This window comes from Linepithema humile, chromosome 4 (genome assembly GCF_040581485.1).
Source record: "Linepithema humile isolate Giens D197 chromosome 4, Lhum_UNIL_v1.0, whole genome shotgun sequence".
Lineage (NCBI taxonomy): Eukaryota > Metazoa > Arthropoda > Insecta > Hymenoptera > Formicidae > Linepithema > Linepithema humile.
This window is the reverse complement of record NC_090131.1, coordinates 31,149,497-31,173,608: the sequence shown is the minus strand read 5'-3', so window position 1 is coordinate 31,173,608 and position 24,112 is coordinate 31,149,497. Positions and strand designations below refer to the sequence as shown.

At 38.3% G+C, this 24,112-nt stretch overlaps 1 protein-coding gene across 2 annotated transcripts; it reads right to left on the bottom strand.

Moving 5' to 3' along the window:
• Positions 1 to 316: 316 nt before the first annotated feature.
• m (miniature) lies at positions 317 to 23,395 on the bottom strand. Of its 2 annotated transcripts, XM_067353608.1 has the most exons (10): positions 22,647 to 23,395; positions 19,973 to 20,259; positions 12,616 to 12,669; positions 9,395 to 9,477; positions 5,372 to 5,616; positions 4,920 to 5,113; positions 3,934 to 4,056; positions 3,627 to 3,841; positions 3,169 to 3,558; positions 317 to 3,080 (listed from the first exon to the last, which is right to left on the bottom strand). In XM_067353608.1, the coding sequence occupies exons 4-10, from the start codon at positions 9,434 to 9,436 to the stop codon at positions 2,487 to 2,489; spliced, it is 1,803 nt and encodes a 600-aa protein (XP_067209709.1). In that variant the 5' UTR covers positions 9,437 to 9,477; positions 12,616 to 12,669; positions 19,973 to 20,259; positions 22,647 to 23,395; the 3' UTR covers positions 317 to 2,486. The 2 variants fall into 2 exon arrangements, with proteins under 2 accessions (XP_067209709.1, XP_012231125.2); XM_012375702.2 differs by lacking the exon at positions 19,973 to 20,259.
• Positions 23,396 to 24,112: the final 717 nt, after the last annotated feature.

Below are 24,112 nucleotides of genomic sequence, written 5' to 3'. Positions count from 1 at the left end.
CAGTACTTTTGATAGCACATATGCCGCGCTTAAATTAAAAAGGTTCAATCTAAGCGTAACAAATAAATTTTTAAACGTTTATACATATATGAATAACTTAAGGTCTAGTCTTAAATGTTATATAGTTGGCAAAACTCACAAGTCACTTGGACAAATGAGCAAATAAAACTTTAAATCATTTGTCTATTATTAGAATGCAAATCGGTCCGTTTTCGTGTAAAAGAGATTCGAATAGAACACATATTTAGAAATAGTTTGCTCATATTGTATCTCTAAAAAAATCTTTATATAAAACTTTTTCTATATTTCCAATGCACTTATTTACGTATATCAAGTATAAAAATTGTAATCGTAACAAATTACATTTGTGTGGCAATAGCTTGTATACTATGTTACAATTTGCGGCAGTTGATCTCTAACAGAAAAGCGAAGACAATCGTAAACTCTCCTTCGCATTACACGTACGTAAGTCTGCAAGTTATGAAAGCTTTAGAAGATGAAGGAATGGTGGATATGATGGGAATTAAATATTTATTTTCTCTTCGTGTCAGCTTTCCCAAGACAACGCATATTTTATACACATTTGCTACATCCGAGATAAATATTTATATATTTTTAGCCTCCTTAGAGCAAAAGCTATTAATGACTTCTATATAAAGAAAATGTCGTAGAATCGAACGACTCATATACTAATAGACTCATAAATAATGTAATAGTACTTGTTAAATATCTATCTAAATAAAAACTCTCATTTAAATTGTAGACGATATAATTCTCTATAATTCGTTTCATATTGTCGATTTGACAACAGAATCTCAAACGCCATCGACGACATTCCCAGAAGATAATTAACGCGCCGGAACAATCTCCGATTCCGAAGAATTTTTGTTATTCGTATGACAAAACACATATTATCTTTATCAGTATACTATTAGTACAATAATTACGATTATTTTCAATATAATTTTATTACATTACTTTCTCCACGATATACCCACGATTTTTGTTATTAATCGATTAAGGCACTAAAATCTCCGTAAAAATACTATCTATCTATCAACGGTAAACCGCTTTCATAATTTTTAGTATTATCGCGGTTTTAACGGTTATTACCTCACGTTCAAACGTTTTCAATACATAATCTCATTTATACTCAACATGTCTCTTCTGCAGTTTTTTAATACTTACATATATTATGATCTGTAGTGCGTATCTTTCATAAGAGGAAAATAACCTTTTTATTTTATTTGTTCTTTGATAATATTCTGTTGAAATAATTTAAATAAAAGATCTATTTATATAAATATTATAATGAGTTAATACATCTATTAGTATATACGAAGGAAAACTTGTAAAAAAGACAAAATGACATTGATTAATGATGAAACATGATGAAAATAACAATGCCACTTTTAATTAATTATCAAAAACTTTGTAATATGTAATACAATTGAAAACTCAATACTTAATATACACCATTCTACGAAAAATAGGGAACACTTTTCAGACATTCAAGTCGAGCAATTTTTGAAATGCTGAAACGAGTAATCGTTGCAGACAAAAAATGAAAAAAGCATCTTAAAGCTTGAAGCATTTTAAAGTTTATACTTTTACATGCTCTTTCAATTGTTAAAAAAATTTTTTTTTATTTCTACAGTTCTTGGCTCGAAAGAAGAATCATTTTGTTCTTAAAGTTACGTAGTAATTAGTTCCTTTAACTCTATGTAGCTTGGCAGAAAAATTGTTCTCGCAAAATTTATGACAAGTGTCAAAAGCTACAACATGTTACCTGCAAAACTGAATTAGCATTAGCGTGTAAAATGCAGGTTTAGTTTCATAGTCGCGTAACTCGGACAAATAAAAGCGTAGCAAAATGTAAATTGTTGTAGTTTTTGACACTTGTGTGAAATAAATTTGGCGAGAAAAATTCTTTTACCAAGTTACACAGTGTTTTGAAAGTAATGTGTTCCTCTTTCAAGCTGAGGATTGTAAAAATAAAAAATTTTTAAGAACAGCCAACGGTACGCGAAAGTACAAGTTTCAAGCTTGAAAATGCTTTTCTAATTTTTCACCTAGCGGCTTGAAAATTGCTAGATTTTAAGTTTCTGAACATCTAGACGCGGCAGAACAGTGCGACCGGCTGGCTGTATGCACGCCATTATTACGGCATCGTGCGTATTAGACTAATGCGTATCTAGAGACGGAGTTCTCGGTGACTGCGATTCGTGAAAACTCGATATCGTTGCGCGATACGCAAGAGAACACTGAAACATACCAATAGTTTTTTATTTTCTTCCGCTGATATTTTGATATTTACGTGTATCCCTGCGAGAGAGAAACAAATGTTCTTCTCTTGATATACAATCGCACGCGGTTTCTTACGCACTTACGTAATACTTTGTACAGAGTATTATTGCACATTTTGGTCTCTCCTCAGACGCACACCTGGCCTACGCGTCTCAATACCGATGCGGATACAGGCGTCGTCAACCTCGTTCGACCGATGGATCTGCAGCCTGCGCCTGTGAAGTGGCTGCATTCGTCTGCTTCTGCAGTTGCTCCGGGTGATGAACGGATCGCGTCGTGCAGCGTACGCGTAATAAACCATACGGCAACCAGCCATTGTTGTTTACGTGAACACCGGCTTGGTTGTCCTCCCTGTTGCCAGCGGTGACAACCTCCCGCTGCGCCTGCAGCCGGTGCAGCATCGCGCCGGCAACGAGAGCGGAAACGACCGCTGAGAGAGCAACTACGATGAAGAGTGCGCTGAAACCCGGCATCGGCAGGCAGATCCCGTAAACGACCTCTTCACGTATTCTGCCCTGAAAGACCGTCACCGCTTCGGCATGCGTGTCTGGACTGAAGGCCAGATCCGCTTCGGAGATGACCTCGTAGATACCGCTAACCCCGACGTCAGCACTGCGCACCTTCCTATCGGTAATCATCACTGAGCGCTTCCGTCGGGTGACGCCGGCGGAGAGTGGTGTTACGGGCATTGTGCCGCTATCCTCTTCGAGATTGCGAGGTCCGTGCGGGAATTGGTCCTGCTCGCTCTCGTACCTGTTCACTCGCGGTGGTTCCTGGAAAGAGGAGAGCCAAGATCGAGTATTCACGACCAATTTTAATTGATTAACTCGACGATTAAGAAGATGTTTTTACGTTTATTACCATAAACGGCTTCGATAAGTCGACATCACCAAGATGGATCTCGCTATCATGCGCTTCACTCACAGTCGGCGATTGCGGTGAGCGATTGCTCGTTTGTGCCTGCGCTTTCGGAATCGACTTTTCAACGTCCAGGAAGTGTCCTCCAATCGATGCCATCTCGTCACCGTTTTGGATAACGTCATCGTACAGAGAGCTATCCCCCTGTTCAACGTTATCACCCGCGTTCTCGTTGTCTTTATCCGCACTGTCATTATCATCGCTGGATGCCATAGAAGCTGATGTGCTTTGTACATACTGCGGCCGTATCTGATCCTTTCTCTCTTGAATGTAGTGAGCTACGGAATCGCTCAGCTGGCAGTGATCCAAGCAACCATGCCGACATATCTCCACCTTTTCATAAAAATATTTTCAATCTTGTTACAAGCAATATTCAGATTAACAATAGACATCGGTATTACCTTGCATTTGATATGAACGCTTAATGCGTCTGGGAATTTAAAGGCGTGGAAAAAGGCGTATGTAATGACAGTCGCGCGATCGTCCGAACCGCGCGCTTTCAAAAATCGACTGATCATCTTTGGTCTTAGCACGCAACCAAATTCATCGCTGAGCTGTATTGTATGACCGCCGCCGTCTGAAGCTACGCACGACTTGACTCGCATGTCAAATTCACCTGTGCTCAGTTTAATTAATAGAATATTATATTAGCGTATGTCTGTTCGCTGGTTTTTCTCGAAAAGTTTCGGGTATTTGGGAGTTTGTTACCTCGGTAATCGTTTATGGCGACCACCAGGGTGAGAGTGGAGCCAAGCGGCACGATTCCGGATACGGGTGGCGCCCACGGACCCTTACCATGCTGGATTTCCATCCAGCAATCCACATTGTCACCTGTAAACAATGAAAAATCAGTGCAAATTTTTATCCTCGCATGTATAAAAATCAAAAAAGTAAAAGTGAAAAGTATAGTAAACTACATTTATATCTACATATCATTTTACTTATAAAAATATGACATATTCTAAGCGGAAGAGAGTGATATTGCAATCGATTTGATGATATTCTGTGATTTCTCATGATGTTTCATTCTCATCGTCCTATAAGCGTCCTGTATACGTGTCGTGGTATACTTGTCGCATACTCGCTTTTTATTCCGCGATTTATACAAATTGTTTCAGTATTATAGATGAAGACTTAAAGTTGTTAGTCGATAAAATTTACAAAATAAACAAAAAAGTCTCAATAGGCATACATGTCTGTAAATTAAGTGTTTTCGAGATATCTAGAGTTCTAAGTTTTTACCCACAATTCTCAAGCACTCTTATATGTATGTTACGTAAACGGAAATCAATTGATGTGACTGCAATTTTACCTGCGGTCAACCGCAAACAGTTGCACGAATTGCAGCGTGTGATTCGTTTCTTGGCGTTAAATGAACTATCCCTCACAACGTATGTTCAAAAGCGGAATATTCGCTCTACTTTGATGGAAAGTGACTCGTCGTAAGTGTTATATTTAAGCGAATATTTAACCGCAACATTTCAGAAAATCTTGAAAGATTTAAAGTTTGATTGAGAATGACTGCATTCGCCGCTCAAGATTATTTACAGCAACAGATGGCAATCGAAGGAGTTTCTCGTACACACGGATATTGCGCGGTAGTCTCGATAGTATGAGAGCCCGGGAAATGTATGTCGACGATTTATCTCCATTAAGAAGTAGCATTTGATAGAAGCATAATCGTAAGTTTGTACCTCTGAAGTCCAGCTGTATTACGTCGAGATCCGCGATAACCATCGGCGGTTTCGACGCGGTCTTCTCGTAATCGTTGAACCATTCGCATCGCAATCGTTTAGCCTCATCCCAAACCTCTAGTAGGTCTTTATCATACTGGACCACTACGGTATTCTCATAAAATTGCCCGTGCATATCCGGTTTCGTACCGCATCTGGAGTAAAATAAAACACGTACATAGGTAAAATGAAATAATAGGTATGTTTTCTGCAATTGTTATATAATAACTTTTGACAAAACTGCCGGCAAAAGAAACAATTTTGCGTTATGGTTGAAAAAATAACAAGCACGCGAAAGTGGTTTATCAAAATATACTGCGATAAATTAAACGACGTTACATCTTTGTCACACATTCCGTGGATAAATCAAAGTTGGGCATTTACGTCTTCGTTTTGACGGTAGGAGAACTCACCTCGCGTAAGCTATCCGGAAAGAAAAGAACGTTTGTCCGGTGGACGGTGGGACGTAGACGCATCGTGGATCCGCGTGTTGGCCTTTGGATGAGACAATGCCCTCAAAAGGCTGTGAGAACGAGAGGTGGACATCCATGTGGTCTTTTCCACACATTACCTCCAAAGACTGGATGGCCGGCATGCCCTCTGGTCTCTCCAGCGGCCAAATGTCACTGTTGCTACTGACGCTCCTCAGGCCAGCCACCTGTGCATTTAAAGAATGTCGTATGTTTCTTTGAACCTGCGACCTTTGCTCTCTTCTCGATCTTCGCGCCCTCCCCCCCCCCTTTCCCTCTCTCACTCTCTCTCATTCTTTGCTATCTGCCACCTCTTCGCTCCTCGCTTTATTTTCTAACCTACACATATGATACGTAACCCGTAGCCTCACAGTTACGCACGGCAAGAATCGACCGTCGATTCTACTCTCTTCGCGATACAACAAAATTATACCTAGTAGAAACTGATTGCAAAGACCGAGAAGTTGCGCAAGTCACAATTGTTGTAAATCGATAAATGTACCAAATTAAGAAAATCCTATTGAAATTTACGTGTAAATTTATTTTCAATCTTTATAATTTAAAAATACCTAGTCAATTTTCTAATCAAGAAATAGATTGGCCATAAATATTGATCAATTTGATAAAATATTATTGTACAGAATTATTTCAAGGAGTAAGAAGTTAAATCAATTTAATTGATTGAAACATCCGTCCCTAATATCTCCGTGTCAGAAATTATTAACCATAAATCAAGTTTATTACGTATCCGCATCGAGTTGTTTTTTGCACGTAATGAGCTTAGAGAGGGTTTCCGCTGAGGCTGTAATGAAAACTCAAGCACCCATGTGTTTTCACCTCGCTCGTCCATTAGAATCCGGGATAATCTATACGCTTTAGTCATAAATACCCCTTTACGTTCAATCGGACAATCTCTGACAATCTCGTGTATAGCTCTTACTTCGCCGCTAATGCCGGTATACGAGGTAATTACGGCACGAGCCAGAACGGCATCGCGCTGGCGTTTACGGCGTATCCATCTCGAATTAATCAATGACATACGGTTTATACCTTGCGCCTTCACTCACTTCCTGCGAGAACGCAAATAATTGCAAATATCATTACACCTTTCACGCGTGTATGTCTAGATAATGTTCAGTCAGAACAAAACAGAAGTGCTGACAACGATAGTGTTGTTTGAAATGTTTTTGCGGTAATAGGTTAACTGGTTTTCACGGGGATATGATCTAGTGAATGTGACGATAAATCAAGTCCGGAGAGCGGTCCGATCATAACAATTAAATTTATTATCACTTTTGTTATTTATAATTTTACGCGTGCAATTTCCATTTACTTATTATGGTGACTTTGGTGATTTCTTTCACTAAACTTTTTACGATGAAAATGACTTGATCACTGGCTGAAACGTATACATATAATTACTAAACATTTATAAATATAATGTGTCAGACCTAACAACTAGTTTTGGCTTTTAAGCCCTAGCATTCTGTAACTCACCTAGATTAGTACATTAGAGCCTCATAAAATTTTATTTTAATTTCTTAAACTGACTGAATATCGCAAAGTCACTATCACACATAGTACAGTGGATATGTATCGCCATCGATAGTTTGAGGAATAACAGGCGTGTGTTCTGCTTCGAACATTTCTTCAAACTAAGGGATGCTATATGCACACGCTCGCGGCCGTAGAAAATGCTAGATGCTAGACGCGAGTGAGCGAATGCAGCACCATCGTCGAAGCGAGCAAGGTGTTCCCTATGTATTCTGCGCAACACGCCGTAACGGGAGAAGCGTCTTTACCGCTGCATTAACGGTCGCTGTTTTTCGCGCAAGTGAAAACACGTTTCTATGCTCCTTTACAATCGCACTGTTAAATGACAACGTTTCATTAGAAATGATTACGCACCTGGCGGACGCGCGCGGCGGCGCGTACCCCTTTTTGCCAGCGCGTCGCGCCGCGGCATCTCGCCGTGTATCAATAGCGATCGTTGACTCATACGCTACCCCTGTTCGATGCCGCGATAGGATGCGGGCATCATTTAAAAAGAGCAGAGACACTGTTCATTCGTTGCCGGAACATTCTCTCTCTCTCACGGACTCAGATGCGCGAGAAATGCAAAATTTAGTCATATACCATCGCAAGTTATTAAGATTCTTCGAGACTCGCTTGTACGACCTCGTATGCTATGTATCAATATTTCGAGTCGTTCGAACATCAAGTACAGTAGGTGAAGTACGGTAGGTGAGTTTCTCATCGCGGCATCTCCGTTCGGCGTTCGAATACTAATGCCCGTCTGTGGCTAGTAGTCGATTGTACTCCTCGTGACACGCGGAAATAGCTGCTTCGGTCGCCGCACGTTTGCGTGTACCGATCGTAAGACGGAGGATTGGGGTCGGCACGAATCGAGAGGTTTATGACCGATTTTACTGACCTTCCTTAACCCTTTCTGTAAATTCCTATTATGTCCTAGTCGTGTAACCACTGACGGAGAAAAGTTTGCGTCAACTCATTGGTTTATCTTTGAGTAAAAATTGCGGATGCAAGCAAATCGTTGTTGCGCATAATGGTTTGTTAGAATTGACTCGGCTGCAGACGTCCATGCGCGACAAACGTACTCGTACGGATAAACATTCGATTTTATCGCTCTTTCTTGAATCACAAACCGCGGTAGCATTTCTACCGCTAGTCTCGTCTGCTCGCTCTGCATCGTAAAAGATTATAGCGGTCTGCTGTACAATAATCGTGGGTAATTTATGGACGAAATGCACGCCTATTTCGCGAGCAAGGCCGCGGAGATAAATCTCTCTCATCGGACGATACCGTCTCGCGCGGATGGTAGGTTTCACGCCGGTTTCCGAATAACGTGAGGAGAAGTAAAGTAAGGGGAATATGGGAGGGGTGACGATGTCGGGCGAGACGCGAGAAAGAAGGCTACAAGATGCGATAACGGTACCTAGAGTAGGTATCACGAATATCCGCTTGCAAGCTGTCGCGGCGGCTCCCGCCGCGTCATCGCATTGTCATCCAAATGGAAATGCGCGAATTCCCAGACTGATCAGACGGCACCGCCAGCGCGGAAACGCAAACGCGCGGCGACCACGGACCACTCTTTATTTTTCCTGGATTGCGTGGTGCGTTCGCGCCTCTGCTCCGCTTGCAAAACGGTATCCCGAGGTTATTAGCCAGCCAAATGACTATTGCGCAAATGAGTATCGGGGCTTGGCCCGGCCGCTCAGACCGTTATTCATTAATTACAGAATCTACGACCGCGTCGCTCCATGGTCAAACACACTTGAAATTACAGCCCATTATCGGAATCGACGCGAGTCTGCGGAGTAGTCGACCGATCCGATGGAGTGCACGGTTCTAGGGCCTAATTGACCGACAAAAGAAAACCGCTACAAGACGCGCGCGGGACGAAACGCAAGTCACGAGTTTCGTGTGAGCTCTTGTACCGCGGTCGTTGCTAGTCAATACACCTTGTACCGCTGTTCGTTGCTCCTGTCTTCCTCGACTGTTCGTTTATTCGCTCTTTGCGGCGTTATTAAGATACCGAATCTGACATCTCATCTCTCGACATCGATAGCTCGAACGTTAATAAGTCTTTCTAATTGAGGATAAATAAGACAATTTAGGTAGACGAGATTTGAGATAGAATTCTATTTATGTATCTGCACCGAGTGTAATATTAATATAGAAAGTATTTGAGAAGAAATCCAAAAACACACATGTATGAAATGTATGTATGATGTGACATATGTATATATTGTGTACACATTCAAATCTTTTTCACAAATGTTTTTTATTGCATAACATTATAAACAGATTTCTTTTTCATCTTGAATTCTATCGCAAATTATAAACGGTCGAAAGTTTCAGCTCCGTCACATCAACGCTCATAAGCATGCAATCGATACTGATTTCTGCGTCTGTCCAATTTGTAGATCGATGTTGTTCACTCACCATATAGATCAGCATACGTAGCAACCTCCACACCCCTGGCATCCTGGAGGTCCCAGCCTCTTACGACGAAACACCGTCCTGCCCTGCAAAAACAAAAAGCGCACTACTTGGCATTATTTCACATTAATTTCACCGTTGCGCGCGTAAGCTGTTACGCCAGTGTGAGGTACATGCTGTATATTCGAAGCCGGATCTATTTTAATTTACCCGACTACCATGGTCTAGCGAGCAAATTAACCGGCCACTGTCCGCCAAGTTGCGCTTCGAATCCCAAGGAGGTCTCGAGTACAAAATTGATTGTGCCAGGAGAAATCATGGTTACGGAGTTTCGAATATGTGTACATTCGCGGAAATCAGGATAACATACATAGTACCAGTGCAAAATTGCAAGGAAAAAGTAATGCTTTCTTGTCAAAAATTGAAACAAGCAAAAAATAGGGAATATTGTAGATATGTAGAGCATTCGCAGATAGACAATTGCATATTTCGAGTAAATATTAATTAAAATAAAGATGTACAATAGTAGTTGATATTAACATCAATTATCACGTTCGGTTTTGCCTTATCACGCGTAACATCTTTGAAATCTATTATCGCTTTAAGTCACTTTTAAAATTATCATGATGCAACGTATAAATCGTAATGCAACGTAAAAATGGATATTAATAGTTATAACGGTACACATTCGCATAAAGATAGCCTAATCCTAACATATAGCTTGTGTAATCGACCTAGAGATAGCGGATACAATGAATATACCTAGTACTGCATCGCGTAATGCGATTTATGTTCATTCATTTGCGTTTATTCATTTTTAAAGAATTACGTCGATGGCGATAATATGGCGATAATTATCGTCACGGTAAGATACATATATATCGTGTAAAAGTGAAAAACCAAAAGATACTTTATCATATGCATTTTTGTTCTCATTTAATGTTTACAATCTGTAATCTCAAATGTAGTTGTATAGTTAACGTAGCTATTACGCCAACGTAAATTAATATCGACATAATTTCTACTGTTTCTCAAGCGTGCATCTGTTGTTTAGGAATTTACGCTATTTACTAGCTATGATCTTTATTCTTTATTTTCCTCTTTTCAAGATTGCAAGAGAGTGGAAGAAGCTAGAAACCTTGCTAACGTTGTGTTTGTCTATTAGGTTGTCTCTGACAAACTAATGTGCTTTATGCAAAATTCGGAAGAGCAAAAAACAGAGAGAGAAAGGAGGGAGGGAGAAAAAATTCATCGCTCACTTAAAAAGCTCTGCGATGTATATAATAAAGTAGGTAATTTATTTGATGAAATGTTTTTATCGCGAACAATTTCTTCGATTATCGGAATAATGCTGTCGCCGTAGGATATTGGCTATTATAACGGTGCGTCAGCATAAAGTTCCAGACTTTACAATCTATGTTACTGACCCGCAGGTGACAGATGCAGCGAGCAATCTGGGATCGTAAATGCGATTCGCTATCGAGAGTATTGCGGCGTATCGCTATGTAATCGCAGATTGCAACGGACACAAAGATAACCGTAGTTATGAATGGAAAGTATCACGACGTCACGCACACAATAATATACCAATTTCTTGCTTTACAGGCGATTCGCACGTTTACATGCTTGTTAATCGTTGTGATCTTAATCACATACAAAATATCTTCCTATCTCAGCTTTCTCATTAGCTTCTATACAAGCATATTGTTCCAAGAATTTATTGTAAAAAGATTCCAAGAGAGTAGAGTTTCAAAAAGTATTTCGAGAGTTTCAGCAATCGTATCATTACATTTTGGATGTTTCACTGTTATCTACATAAAAGAGTAATAATTTTATATTCGCGCGTTTTTCTTTTATTTTTGCGTGTGATACAAGAAGACACGAGAAGAAACAAACCAGGTAAGAAATCATGCCTTCGTTTTCCGCTCTACTTAATAACCGTAGCTCATCTTTGTGAGCAGTCGTTAAAGAATCTATAAGAGTGATGTTGCCGGTTATACGTCGGCTTCTCCAGCTCTAATGATATGCACGAACAAGTTACAACCAATTAAACTATCTTTTTATTTGCGACAAAGTAGCGATAAGTGGTTGGTATTATTATCCGATCGAAATTGAAGAAAGGCTAAAGATTATTATAGATCGATTGATTAGCAATACGCAACATGTATTTGGAGTAATTAATTTTTGCCCCAACAAAGAGAAAGAAAAGATTAATAATACAGCTTCTTAAACAGTAAGGAAACTCATTAACAAAAGAAAATTTAACAATACAATCCTTTCAATAGTTAGTTATTAATATTATACACTTCGATGTATCATTTTTTAAATCTTTCAAGCAATTCTTTTGAACAATTTTACATTTTGCTGGTCTGTAAAAGACAATTTTAATTATGCAAAGAGTTTATTTTGATATTCTCACAACTCATTTTTAAGACTGCAGAGTGAGCAAGAACGATACATGATCATCATTGCGACGAGACAGAGATAACACGGGCAACCCGATACAGTTTTCACACACGCGCCTGTACATACACACAAGATTGTCGCGGCTCGTTAACTTCGCCGATCGTTTTTGCCGGATTAAACGCATCGTTGCACTAATATATATATTTTCAATTCTTGTGTTGACAGCAATAGCCTGAAACTGCATTATTATTAGACGAACGCGGCGTGCAAATCGATAAGACGCAAATTGATTCTGTTGCTCTTCAAGTAGCATTTCATATCTGTCATTATTTAATTAATATACCACGCTATTATAATTTGTACTTTGATTGCAAGACGTTACAGAGGAATACATTAGTAGATTGATAGTGAATCTTTTAATTTTGTCCTTTTTTTGGTTGTTCCAACAGAAATGTATAAACAATTTTGCGATCAACATAACTACTGCTTGCCATGTGCAATTTGGAATAATGAGAATAATTTATTTTTACCGCAAGAATCAGCGAGTGCGAGGATGCGAAGAGACATACCTATTACATACAATACGACTATACAAGAATGCCTATTCAAGAAGCAATCTCTTGAACTCTACGTCGTACAGACACAATTTAAAAACGTTCATTCGGTAAAATCGTATATACATATGTGTGCCGTTCTCATCTATATTCTTTCGGCAGCGAGAGACACATAATGTGAATTCGGCACGCTTACTAGTAATTACTTCGCATTCTTATACTGTTGAAAACAATTAACGTTACATAATATAATATTAAACTCACCAGCCGATGTCCCGCCGCTGCAATCCGTTGGCTTTGCCGTTGCTTCAAACACACCTGTAATAAACATATTAATTAATACGATTTATTCGTGCAGTAGACCAGAGTATTGCTGTATATACATAATATATATATAATCCGTTGATTAACGGATAAAGTCAACCGGCGATGCACGTGTTCTATATGGTCAGTAACTTATAGAACAGTGACCTACTTCAGTACCCTCATTACCGTTGTCCAGCTGATCAGCTGATCCGTAGTACCGTGATAGTTACATAATATTCTGCGATCCGCGACATTGTACACACTTATGGTAAGTGCACGCCAGATTTTTAGGATTCGGCAAAAAATTGACGCAGCGACATGTGATAAGAATAAATTTTTTGTGCTTTGCGTTCCGCAAATACTTATGTCCAGTATACATAATCTTATCATGAATTTAAATAAATAAAAGAAATAGAATTAAATTGTTAAAACTAATCAATAATAATAACTAATTAAGTTTTTATACCAAATAATAATTTTGTATATGTATTGTAGCGGTTAGCGACATTTATAAGAGGAATTCCTTCTGAATCTATCCCAAGAGAAATCTCAATGATCCTGTCGCTTGGGAAAAAACGTTCGTTTCGAGTCTCATAATTCAGTGGAACCAAGTTGTAATTTTGTTGGTGTGGAAGATGAATTAAAAAAAAGAAAGTAGGAGTAGCCGGTCGTCAAATCCGATGGCATCATATATTTTGACTTTAATTAAAATCAAATCAATTAGTATGTTGCCTATATTGAAATGAATTAGTATATAAATTACGGACAATGTTAAACGTCTGTAACGTTTGCAAATATTCGCGCATGACGCTCAGACAGCGCTTGGTTGCGTTTGTCATGTCGTTGTTGCAAATATATAATTATCACGGTTGACCGACGCTCGCATGAGTTGACGCCTAGATGCCTTTGATCTTGATTTATAATAGGGGATATCAACAAATTAACGTTGATTATTTAATGACTCGCAGTCCCCGACGAAGAACTGTGGTTCCGCGATTGTCGTACCGGAACGGTATTCTAGTTGGCCGTATAGTTAGTCGATGACACGCATCGTGAGATATGGAAAAATAGATACACTTTACATTAATATTATTTTAAGCAATTAAAAGCCGAATTAGGACATGCATCGTTAAAAAGCTATTTGATACTAACAATTAAAAAATTTTGCAAAATTATGTTTTGGGAATGTAAATAAACTGGAGACGCAAATGTGTCAAAAAATTTAACATAAATAATAAGGAAGAAACTAATAATATAATATTTTAATTATACAATTTGGTGAGTTGCAATATACATATATTCTCGGTACGTGTGCGAATCGGGATCCGTCGAATAGATGAACGTATCACGTTCAGGAAATTCTTCTCTCGTTCTGCGCTATTAGTTATATGCAGCTTTTATGATACAATGTATACTGAAAGATAAATTTTAATGACATCGGATTTTATAGGTCATAATCCTTTAAAGTTTTACTCTTAATTGCCGTATTTTATTAAAACAATTTATTAAACGGGATTATATTTCTAGTTTCTCGACAATATTCTTAGCTTCAACTAAAACATTTTATAAAAGTTTTTATAGCGTTGCTTAAATGTAACAAATTTTTAAGACTTCCGTGATTTTATTACAGCAAAACTTATAATAATAAGTTAATATATTTGTATTTGCATTCCTGATTGTAATAATTTCCAATTGAGTTGTTATTCATGCCAGCTATTGCGATTATTGAGCTATCATATTTATAATTTTGTTATTTTACAACTTTATTAGACACGCCCTTTTTATCGTTAACAAATGCAAACAATACAAATGTTGACGATATTTCATGAAAAGTTGTATGGCTGATACGTTAATAGGAAGAGCAGACTGAAATGGGTGGTCTCGATGATGGAAAAGTTAATCGGAGCAAGATGTTTCATGATACACGAGTACCGTGAATACTTGGCGTGTTTTTGATTCACCCGTCTCGAGCATGCCGGCGGAAAGCATTAATTAGTCGCGCATAATCGACTCGTGTAGCCGCATGACGCAAAAATATACGAATTTCATCGGTATCGTTTTCTTAAATTCATTCTCAATACTAATGTATATAATTGCTAAATTAGTAAGCTATAGAGTAATCGTAATAAACCGATTTAAAATTCAAACAAAATATATATACGCTTATATAAGTCGAAAGATGCAAAGCAAATACAGTTAAAATTTTTTAAGTTTTTGAAACTCAAGTGTTCGATTGTAAGCATTATGTCGCGAGTATCCGCTGATTCACCTCTAGTAGAAACGGTAGTAGCCTCAGGACAGACTCACACATAGTACATTCTTGGAATGTTTCGATCGGGCCGGTTGGATTATACGCATCTTTGTAACGGTGTTTCCCGCTCGCGCGGTCGATGTGTGTGATAGATCCCACGCTAATAATTCCCCCTCGGCACCGTTTCAGGATGCTTTAATGTGACAACGTTGTCTCGCCGTCTCTCTTTTCTCAACGTCAGCCTCAACGACAATCGCTGTACAATCGGTCGCACGCGCGCAAAAGCGCATACTAACATCGATGAATTATCTTTATGGTTGCACGCCTTTCGAATCGTCATTGCATCACCATTGACTACTGTTGATCAATTTTTTTCTATTTGCTAAGTGTCAACTTAACTAATAATTAATGAAAAAACTTGGAACGTTTAAAGTTTCTTTAGATGCATTTTTATTGTTCAGATACGCAATTTCTCACGTTCTTAATTTCTCTACCATTCCTAGATCCATTAACTTGACACATTATCTTTGTCAGTATCTTTCTCTCTTTCTCTCTTTCTCTCTCTCTCTCTCTCTCTCTCTCTCTCTCTCTCTCTCTCTGTCGTCACATCATAAACAGTACCCTTTTCTTCCTCAGCGCGAATGCGCATACAACAATTTCTCTTTGCTTGTACGTGCATCGCAATATCAAATCGAGTGTCTCATCATTTACAGCATCCGAGCGATGACAAGACTTTGTTTCATGTCGATCGCTTTAGAATTCCAGTCGATCTCCTGCGAGGTGGTCGTAATTCCACATAGCTTTGGATAAATAATGTACGTAATTTATTCAGAATCATCATTGATCCATAAACAAAGACGCTATCGGTGAAACTGTATCACAATTCGGGCCTGGCAATTAGCGCTGTGTCTTATTACTTTATGCAACGCAATGTCAATTAAATTCTATAGCAAACAAAAGATGATTAGTGTGTGACAACTTTGACGAGGGAATTTATAAGACCATTAAAAAGTGCTACATGGTTATTGCACTACAAATGTGTCTGCTATTATAATCATAAACTCTTGCACATTAATTTTTTTCTGCAATACACAGCAATATAAAGCATGAAATATAATGCCATAAATTGACTTCCACAAGACTATAGTTTGAGACTGCGATACAAATCGATAATCGAAACAAAATATATAAGAGTGTGTTAATTGTAGATTTATGTTCAAAAAAAACTTCGTCGCTGTGAAGCAGGTCAAAATAGCGTTACCAGGTTCGATTCCTCTTCTTCTGCCCGTTTAATACTCGACAGTTGCGCAGAGATAAGCTTTATAAATTTTCAAGAACGATCGTGCACTGGGTATTGACAAGCGTACTGCTTATTGTTAGCAGGTAATGATCGGCATTAATATACAGCAAATACAATTGTTAAATTGTCAGCCTAATATACCTGATAGTATCTCTGTATTCATTATCGTGAAAATAATTATTTTATTGGAAATTATCATCTTTAATAAACTTTACACTTGGGGAATTGAAACAGTTGCGGAAAATAAAATGAGCTTCTCGGCGCGACGCGTGGAACTAGGATTCGGTCTATAGTCATAACAATAACATGCGTAATTCACTTTATGATTCACATTTATCGCGATCAAAATCGATTATCTTAATATTAGCGGTTAATGCGACTAGCGCACAATAATCGTCGTTGCAACAAATAAGACCGAAGAGTAGTTATCGCGTGCGGAATGTTTATCTAACGAGAGAACACCTATAGAAAGTGTGCACGCGGACACAAGCAATGCAATTGTGAATAAATATAGGGTAAGAACTGCAATTGCTGGCGACTGTATAGTTATCGATACTTGGACGATAAATGTACTTTTACGAGCTTAATAATGTAAATATAAAAGAGCAATTTATTACAGAGCATTTATTTCTTTAAACCATAACAGCATTTTCTCTTAAACACATTGCTCTTACTTATTATAAATAAAAATCAGATAAAAATAGCGAAATAGTTTGGTATGATGCACAATCATGCGCGCGTGAGAATCGTAGTAAATCGGTTGTTGAGTCAGAAACTCGCATGCGTGTGAGAACAGTCAGTTAAGCATAAAAGTATCCATCTGACAATTATGTATACATGTATAATTACAATTACATGTCTACAAAACATCAATATATTCACCAGCATGCTTCCTAACGAGTCACACTCTGCGGATCAAACAACATAATTTAGGTGTGAAACGTCCGTTACCAAGTTCTGAATCTTCAACCTCATTTATCTGTTAATGTTACTGTTAAGAGTATCTTACAGTCACATCGCCTGTTGCTAATGGACGATTATTATCGATTACATTTACGGCATATTGCGACGAGAGATAGAAGGAATCAATTAAGATTGCGATCGGAATAGGTCGGTTAGGGCTTCGTAATTATTCATGTCACACACATCTGATTCAATATCTATAATAGTATAATATATCGAGGGTGCGACTTATTCCTAACATCTAAGTTACCACAATAAAAATTTAGATAATTACTATAACCGCTAGACTTGATATATATTTTTTTACATGTATCAAGTGTTATATTATTCCTCTAACATTATCGTATGTTTTATTATTGATTTATTAAAAATAAAACAAAATCAAGAAATAAATAAATGTATAAACATGTACATACACAAAATAATATAAAATAACATTTGACCGAGGAATGACTTATTTGAAACCAAAAAGTTAAAAAGAAATAGCTTATTTTAGAACACATTCTTAGATTTTACCTCTCCACATATTTTTCTATAATTTTATTAGAATTGTACACTACTTTACAAAAAACAAACATTTTTTAGACACACAAAATCGAGCATCTTTCAAACACTGAAATTCGGCGAGAAATCATCGCAGACAAAAAATTGAAAAAGCATCTTAAAGATTAAAGTTTGTCCTTCCACGTGCTTTTAGTTGTTTTAAAAAATTTTTTTATTTTTACAATTCTGAGTTCAAAAGAATACATTGTCTTGTTTTTAAAATTATGTACGTTAAACAATTTGCAGGTAGGTAAAAAAAATTTTTTTTATGACAAGTATCAAAAACTACAATATTTCACCAACAACACAACAACATGTTTTTTCTAATTTTGCTACGATTTCTTTTGTCGGAATTACGCAACATTGAAACTAAACCTGCATTTTTTACTATAATGCTAATTCAAATCTAAGTTTTCAGCCGTATTTTTTTATTGAAAGCAATATGTTTTTTTTTTGGATTCAGAAGTGTGAAAATAAAAAATTTAAAAAAATGGCCAACAGTATGTGAAGGTATAAGTTTCAAGCTTTAAAACGCTTTTTTAATTTTTTGTCTACGATGATTTTTCGCCGAGTTAAAGTGGTTTGAAAATTGCTAAATTTTAAGCGTATGAACATCTAGACGCGGCAGAACAGTGCGACCGGCTGGCTGAATGCGCGCCATTATTACGACATCGTGCGTAATAATGGCGCGCATTCAGCCAGCCGGTCGCACTGTTCTGCCGCGTCTAGATGTTCATACGCTTAAAATTTAGCAATTTTCAGATTTTCAGTTTTTGACGCTTGTCATAAATTGTGTGAAAAAAATGTTTTGCCAAGCTGCAGAGTGTTGTAGGCGTTGTAATTTTAAGAACGAACAATATATTCTTTCTTCGAGCTCAGGAGAGTAAATATAAAAAATTTTTTTAAACAATTAAACACAAACTTTGATTTTTAAAATGTTTCTTTAATTTTTTGTCGAATTTTAATGGTTTGAGTATTGCTCGTTTTATGCGTTTGAAAAGTGCTCCTTATTTTTTATAAAATACATATACTATATATATATAGTTGTGTGTATGGCTATTGTACACATTTTTTGGAAATTATACATCTTCAACAAATATAGTACCTTGCATAATCGTACATCATAAACGAGGCGCGACAGCATGCCAAATGTGAACGTAATACCATAACAGATAATGTACAATAGTACTGACTTATGGCGATACCGGTTTTCATGTACTGAAGAAACACATGTGTACGACTCATTCTCGTTATGCTTTCGATCTCATGAATGTCACGAGTGTCGCGAGACGAATTGCATCGCGAATGTTGCTTTATCATTCGTCCAACGTTTTTGAATTCTATCCTAAATGGAAGATACACTCAAGCGATCGATGAATGCAAATAAGCTCGTGAGTATAGAGATAGTATTGCGTGTATGAACATAGTGATTTTCGAGACCTTCGTGGTTTAACTTGATTGCGACTGCGATTCACGATACGGTGTGACCGATTCGTAATATATAAATTGTCCATATTCTACCGTAGCAAAATGCGATAACGTTTTTGACGCATGTTCTGCGATCCGTTGGAAACCAACGACCCGATGATCGATGTGTGCCATACGGCAATAGTTGCGGCAGTATCTGTGTAAATATTCAGAAGTGGTGAAATCGCAAGCTATGCGCTGTAAATAGGTAACTGTGATATCTCTTCCTCTCTTACGGCCACGCGGACTTGTGCTACACGAGATATACAAGCTCGTATAATTCTGCATTACGTGGATCGTTGACACTATTGATCGATAATTCGCATAAAAAGAATTCAAATTGCGCTTTTTTTTTATTTTTTAGTTTAGTTTTCATGTTTTACTTAAAACATCTTAATACGTTAAAATATTAAGTTATGATATTTTAAGGAAAAAAATAAAGGAAGTTTTTAAAATAATTTTATTTTTAAAATATTTCTTTATTTTTATTTGGACTTGTTTTACTTTTATTATTTCCTTCACTTTCCTTTACTTTTATACTTTTTGTTAGATCCTTACAAAAGAAAAATTCATTAATTGCAAAATAATCAAAATTTTTACAAAATGCGTTTCTCTGTATTAAACATTTGTAAATGAGCTATGGTTTGTATCGGTGTATTGTATCGGTGAAATATAACTGATTGTTATTCCCATGGCATGGTACCGATACTTTTGCGTAGAAATAGACAAAGTCGTGACATAGTAATGTTAATTCGTCAAGGAATCTCATTGATAAACGGATGCAGACTTACGTTGGGCGCGTTTCCAAAACGTATGAGGTGAGGTTGAATGCCCCGACGTCGGACGGATTAGTGCGGCCCATACTAACGTAATCGTATGCCTGGTGAATATTTCATGAAGCGTGGAAAAAAGAGATGACACCTGTTCGAAAACCGTTAGTGTACTCCTTTTACCCGCCAACGTTGGGCGGAGAGGGCAAACGGACGTTCAGCGACTTATTTCGATGCAAATTTCAAAAAGAATGCTCGCCACGTATGAATTTTGCGGGGCTGGTATGCGCGCGTATATGCAATCCATCCTGAAAATAAAAATCTTGGCCTATGTAGCGATGTATTTGATGTTACCGATATGCAAAACCGCTACATTAATCCTTAATCTTATTGATAATTAATAATCGAGTTATATGCTTAGTTAGAAAATCCATACAAATCTCGAAAAATATTAACTGTAAATGTAAAAAAAATCTTATTCTCAACTAAAATTCCATTTTTAATATAAAATAATAATATTGTTTGCTTTTAAACAAAATGTGAATGTATATTTAATTATATTCATGTATATTTAATTATATCAAAGAAATCAATTTAGTTTTTGCATAAAGTCTGACTGCGACTTTAATAGTACTATTATGGAAACAATTTTTCCATCTCTCATTTTTTCTCGACGATAAATTAATCTTTTTCCGTTTATAATACATATACATATATATTGCAAACTAAATTTATGACGTGCCATATTAAATATTTTACGTGATGAAAATGACGACAAGCTTTATGCGCACAATTTAGTACAGCATCTGTTTTGGAGCAATATTACTCGTAAGAATGAATAGCGTGAAGTAACGTGCAAAAACATCTGACACAATTTAAAACGACGCGATGTTGTACGAATCAGTGATTTATCGGAACGTTTCCTAGGTCGGTGCGTGTGCGTTTATCTAAATCCGGTCCACGTACACTCGCACGGTTACCTTGCGTCCGATCACAGCGCGAGTTCGCATAATAGCGTGTTATCCGCCTTTAACACCGTGGAACGAGTCACTTACATGTTGAGTCTGCAAAGTGAGTGATATTCGATTTCCTCGTAATTTGAAAAAAAAGACAATTGAAATACGTTGTTTCATACATTGAAGAAGCAATTGAAGCAATTACACTCTGCTGATGATTCGTATCTTTGTAAGGATTAATTAATTATTTCGTCGGTTAGATACTGATAAGTCGATTCATTGTAATAAAATTCCAATTTTTACCTAATCGTTGATTTTGATAAATGCATCAAGAGTTATCAGAGCGATACATTAAGATATGCACCGATTTGACCAATCGAATCGGTTAGATTGATTAGACCAATCTTTCCCTACACTGAGAAAGTAAGGATTGACCGACATGTGCAGTGTGACACAGACGATAGACATGAAGGTAACGATGACGGTAGTTGAAGAAGTAGTTAACGACGATGCGTTTGCTGGACCGCTAACCGGAATGCGCGCACTAACTTCTCGTCGTCTGGTAGCTCCACGAAGAGCGGTCGGTCGATCAGTTCGACTGTGAGAGAACACGAGAAGAAGATAAAGACCGAAGAGAGCAGAGAGAGGGCAGAGAGAGGGCAGAGAGAGAGAGAGAGAGAGAGAGAGAGAGAGAGAGAGAGAAGAAAGGAACGTAGAGAGGAGAGTGAAGCCGGTGTTCCGCGGGAACGAAGCCTTTATCTGTATATGCGGGAGAAAGAAGCGACAAGCGGGGAAAGCGGTCAACGAAAGAGCGTGGTAGAGATGAACGAACGCAAAGAGACGAAGCAAAAGAAAGACAGAGAGACAGAGAAGAGAGAGGTGGTCCGAAAGCACGTGGGGATCTCAGGCACATTGCGTCCAGAGCAGCGGCACGAAAATTTGGTGAGGCCTCCTTACCTGTCGACCGACCACATTCCCTCCCCTCCCGATTTCCTCATACAAGAACCTTATCCGCCTGGTTGTTTCGGCGCGGTCGTTCTATTCACACGCGTTTACATCGGTAAGCAGATCACGTAAGTGCAGATCGCAGGTAATTCATTCCGTTCATGACCATGCCCGCTCTTTTGCATCATGCCGGACGGAACATACTACTTTGGTACCCAAAGGACTGATGTGAACTATCGTTCATTTTTATTTGTCTTTAAAGAGATGAAAATTGTTGCAATATTTTTGACGCAGTATTTTTCATTTTCCATTTGCAAGTTTCGAAATAACATTGAGTATTTTTTAATTCCACTTTATTCGTCATTCTTTGATTTATAAATGCATTATTAAATTATCAATAGAATACATCCTAAGTTCTTGTCTTTAGCTTTGTTATTAATCTCTATTAGTATTTGTTGTCCAGACTGCGCTCACTGTTACGTGAAAAGCATGTGTTTTGTGTTAAAAACGTCTCAAAATTGTCAATTAATTATTATCCAATGGGATTGACATTACATAGTAATTATACTAATATGATTGCGTTATAAATTTAGTATGCATAGATCAATCGCTGCCATTAGAATATTTTATTATTACATTTCTTCATTTTACATTTTATTTTGGAAAAAAGAATAAAAATCATGCACGAAAATATTGTATCGCGATAAAATGTTGTCGAAAGAAACGTCACATTTATACGTAAGAAAATGTCAATCCGCTAGGAAGTAGTAACAGCTCGCCAAAATAAAGCTCACCTCGCGACTGTGAAGTGTGTGCGTAATCGCCACGTGTTAGCTGGAGCTCAGCGACTCCGCGTGCAGCATCCCGGTGCAGTCTCCCTATCGCTTCCTATTACTTCACTTTCGTCTTGTCGCGAATGTTTTATCACGACGCAGGCTCCTTTTCTCCCCTTTCTGCCGGCTGCGATACGACACCACGTCAATATCGTTCGATTCTATGTCGCCTGACGTACCGTCGTTCACCGTCGTCGTGTACACTACTAGCGAGACTCTCACGGGACCACCTCGGCAGATAAGTCGCTTGGCGCACTTAACACAATTCACCGGCGCCGTGACCTCCTTGCTGACGTTTACCTTGGCGCGGTCGTAACCGCGGTCATCGTGCAACTATGACTTACCGCAAAGACGTCTGTGTCTTGTCGAAAATATCACGGGGATGTATCGATATTTCGCGGAGGCATACGTGCGAGGCGACGTGTTCGAGGAACGCGCGATACAAGATATCTGTAGATTCTAAAACGTGTAGAGTACAACAGTCTAGCTCTCAGCTTATTTCCTTCAAATTATTTTGTTTCTTTTTACGTGATCGAATAAAACGGCAATTTACAGTAACGATATAATGGTAGCGTAGATATTAACGTTTGCACTCCACGACTTTCCGTTCCTCGTCTATGTGGGCTATCGCAACATGGGCTCTCGCGTTTCCGTTCGCGACGAAGATGCTCCGCCGACTAATGACCTACCGTCTACTTACCTCCGTCGAGCGCCCCTAACGCGCCGAACTCTCTGGCACGACAGGTGCTCCGCAGAAGGAGTGGGAATAAGAGGATGGTTCCGCGGAGGGGACAGGGATAACATGTACCCGTAGCGAAGGAGATAGCAACGGCAGAAGTAGCAGTGGTGGCGACGGTGGTAGTGGCGGCGGCGGTGGCAGCATCGCGAAAGAGCGAAAAGCATTGAGAAGATGGGGAAAAGAGAAAAAGAGAAAGCAAGAGAACTGGGAACGACGACGACGACGGCGGCGGCGGCGGCGGCGGCGGTAGTGGTGGCGGCGGCGGTGGCGGTGGCGGTGGCGGTGAATGACGGTGAGTCGAACAGCCGAGGAAAAGAGGGCAACGACATTGTTTCGCATCTTTCGGCCAGACTTTGATACATTTGCCGAAAATGATACTACCACTGCCATCGACGCCACTGTCATTTTCTCGTCACTTTTTCAAATCCCTTCAAAATCGATCGATCGCCGTCTCCTATCCAGAGAATTTTCATCCATCAACAACGTGTATCGTCTCAATTGCACGCTCAATTTCATCACGTAGAATATACGAGAGACATATTATTTTCTTATTTTTATTTACTTTAATAATTACTATCTTTATCACGAGTCTTGCTTTAAATCTTCGAGAGAAAAATTTACATTAAGCGTTATCATTTTCCCAGAATTTGATTCCCGCGACTTGTAATAATCATTTACGTTCTGATAA

Excerpts from the sequence above, each read along its gene's own strand:
- m (XM_067353608.1), bottom strand. The coding sequence starts at position 9,436 with ATGCCAGGGGTGTGGAGGTTGCTACGTATGCTGATCTATATG. Across the intron at positions 5,114-5,371 it reads TTCCGGATAGCTTACGCGAG|ATGCGGTACGAAACCGGATA; the intron begins GTGAGTTCTCCT and ends ATTTTACTCCAG. Across the intron at positions 3,081-3,168 it reads ACTTATCGAAGCCGTTTATG|GAACCACCGCGAGTGAACAG; the intron begins GTAATAAACGTA and ends TCCTCTTTCCAG.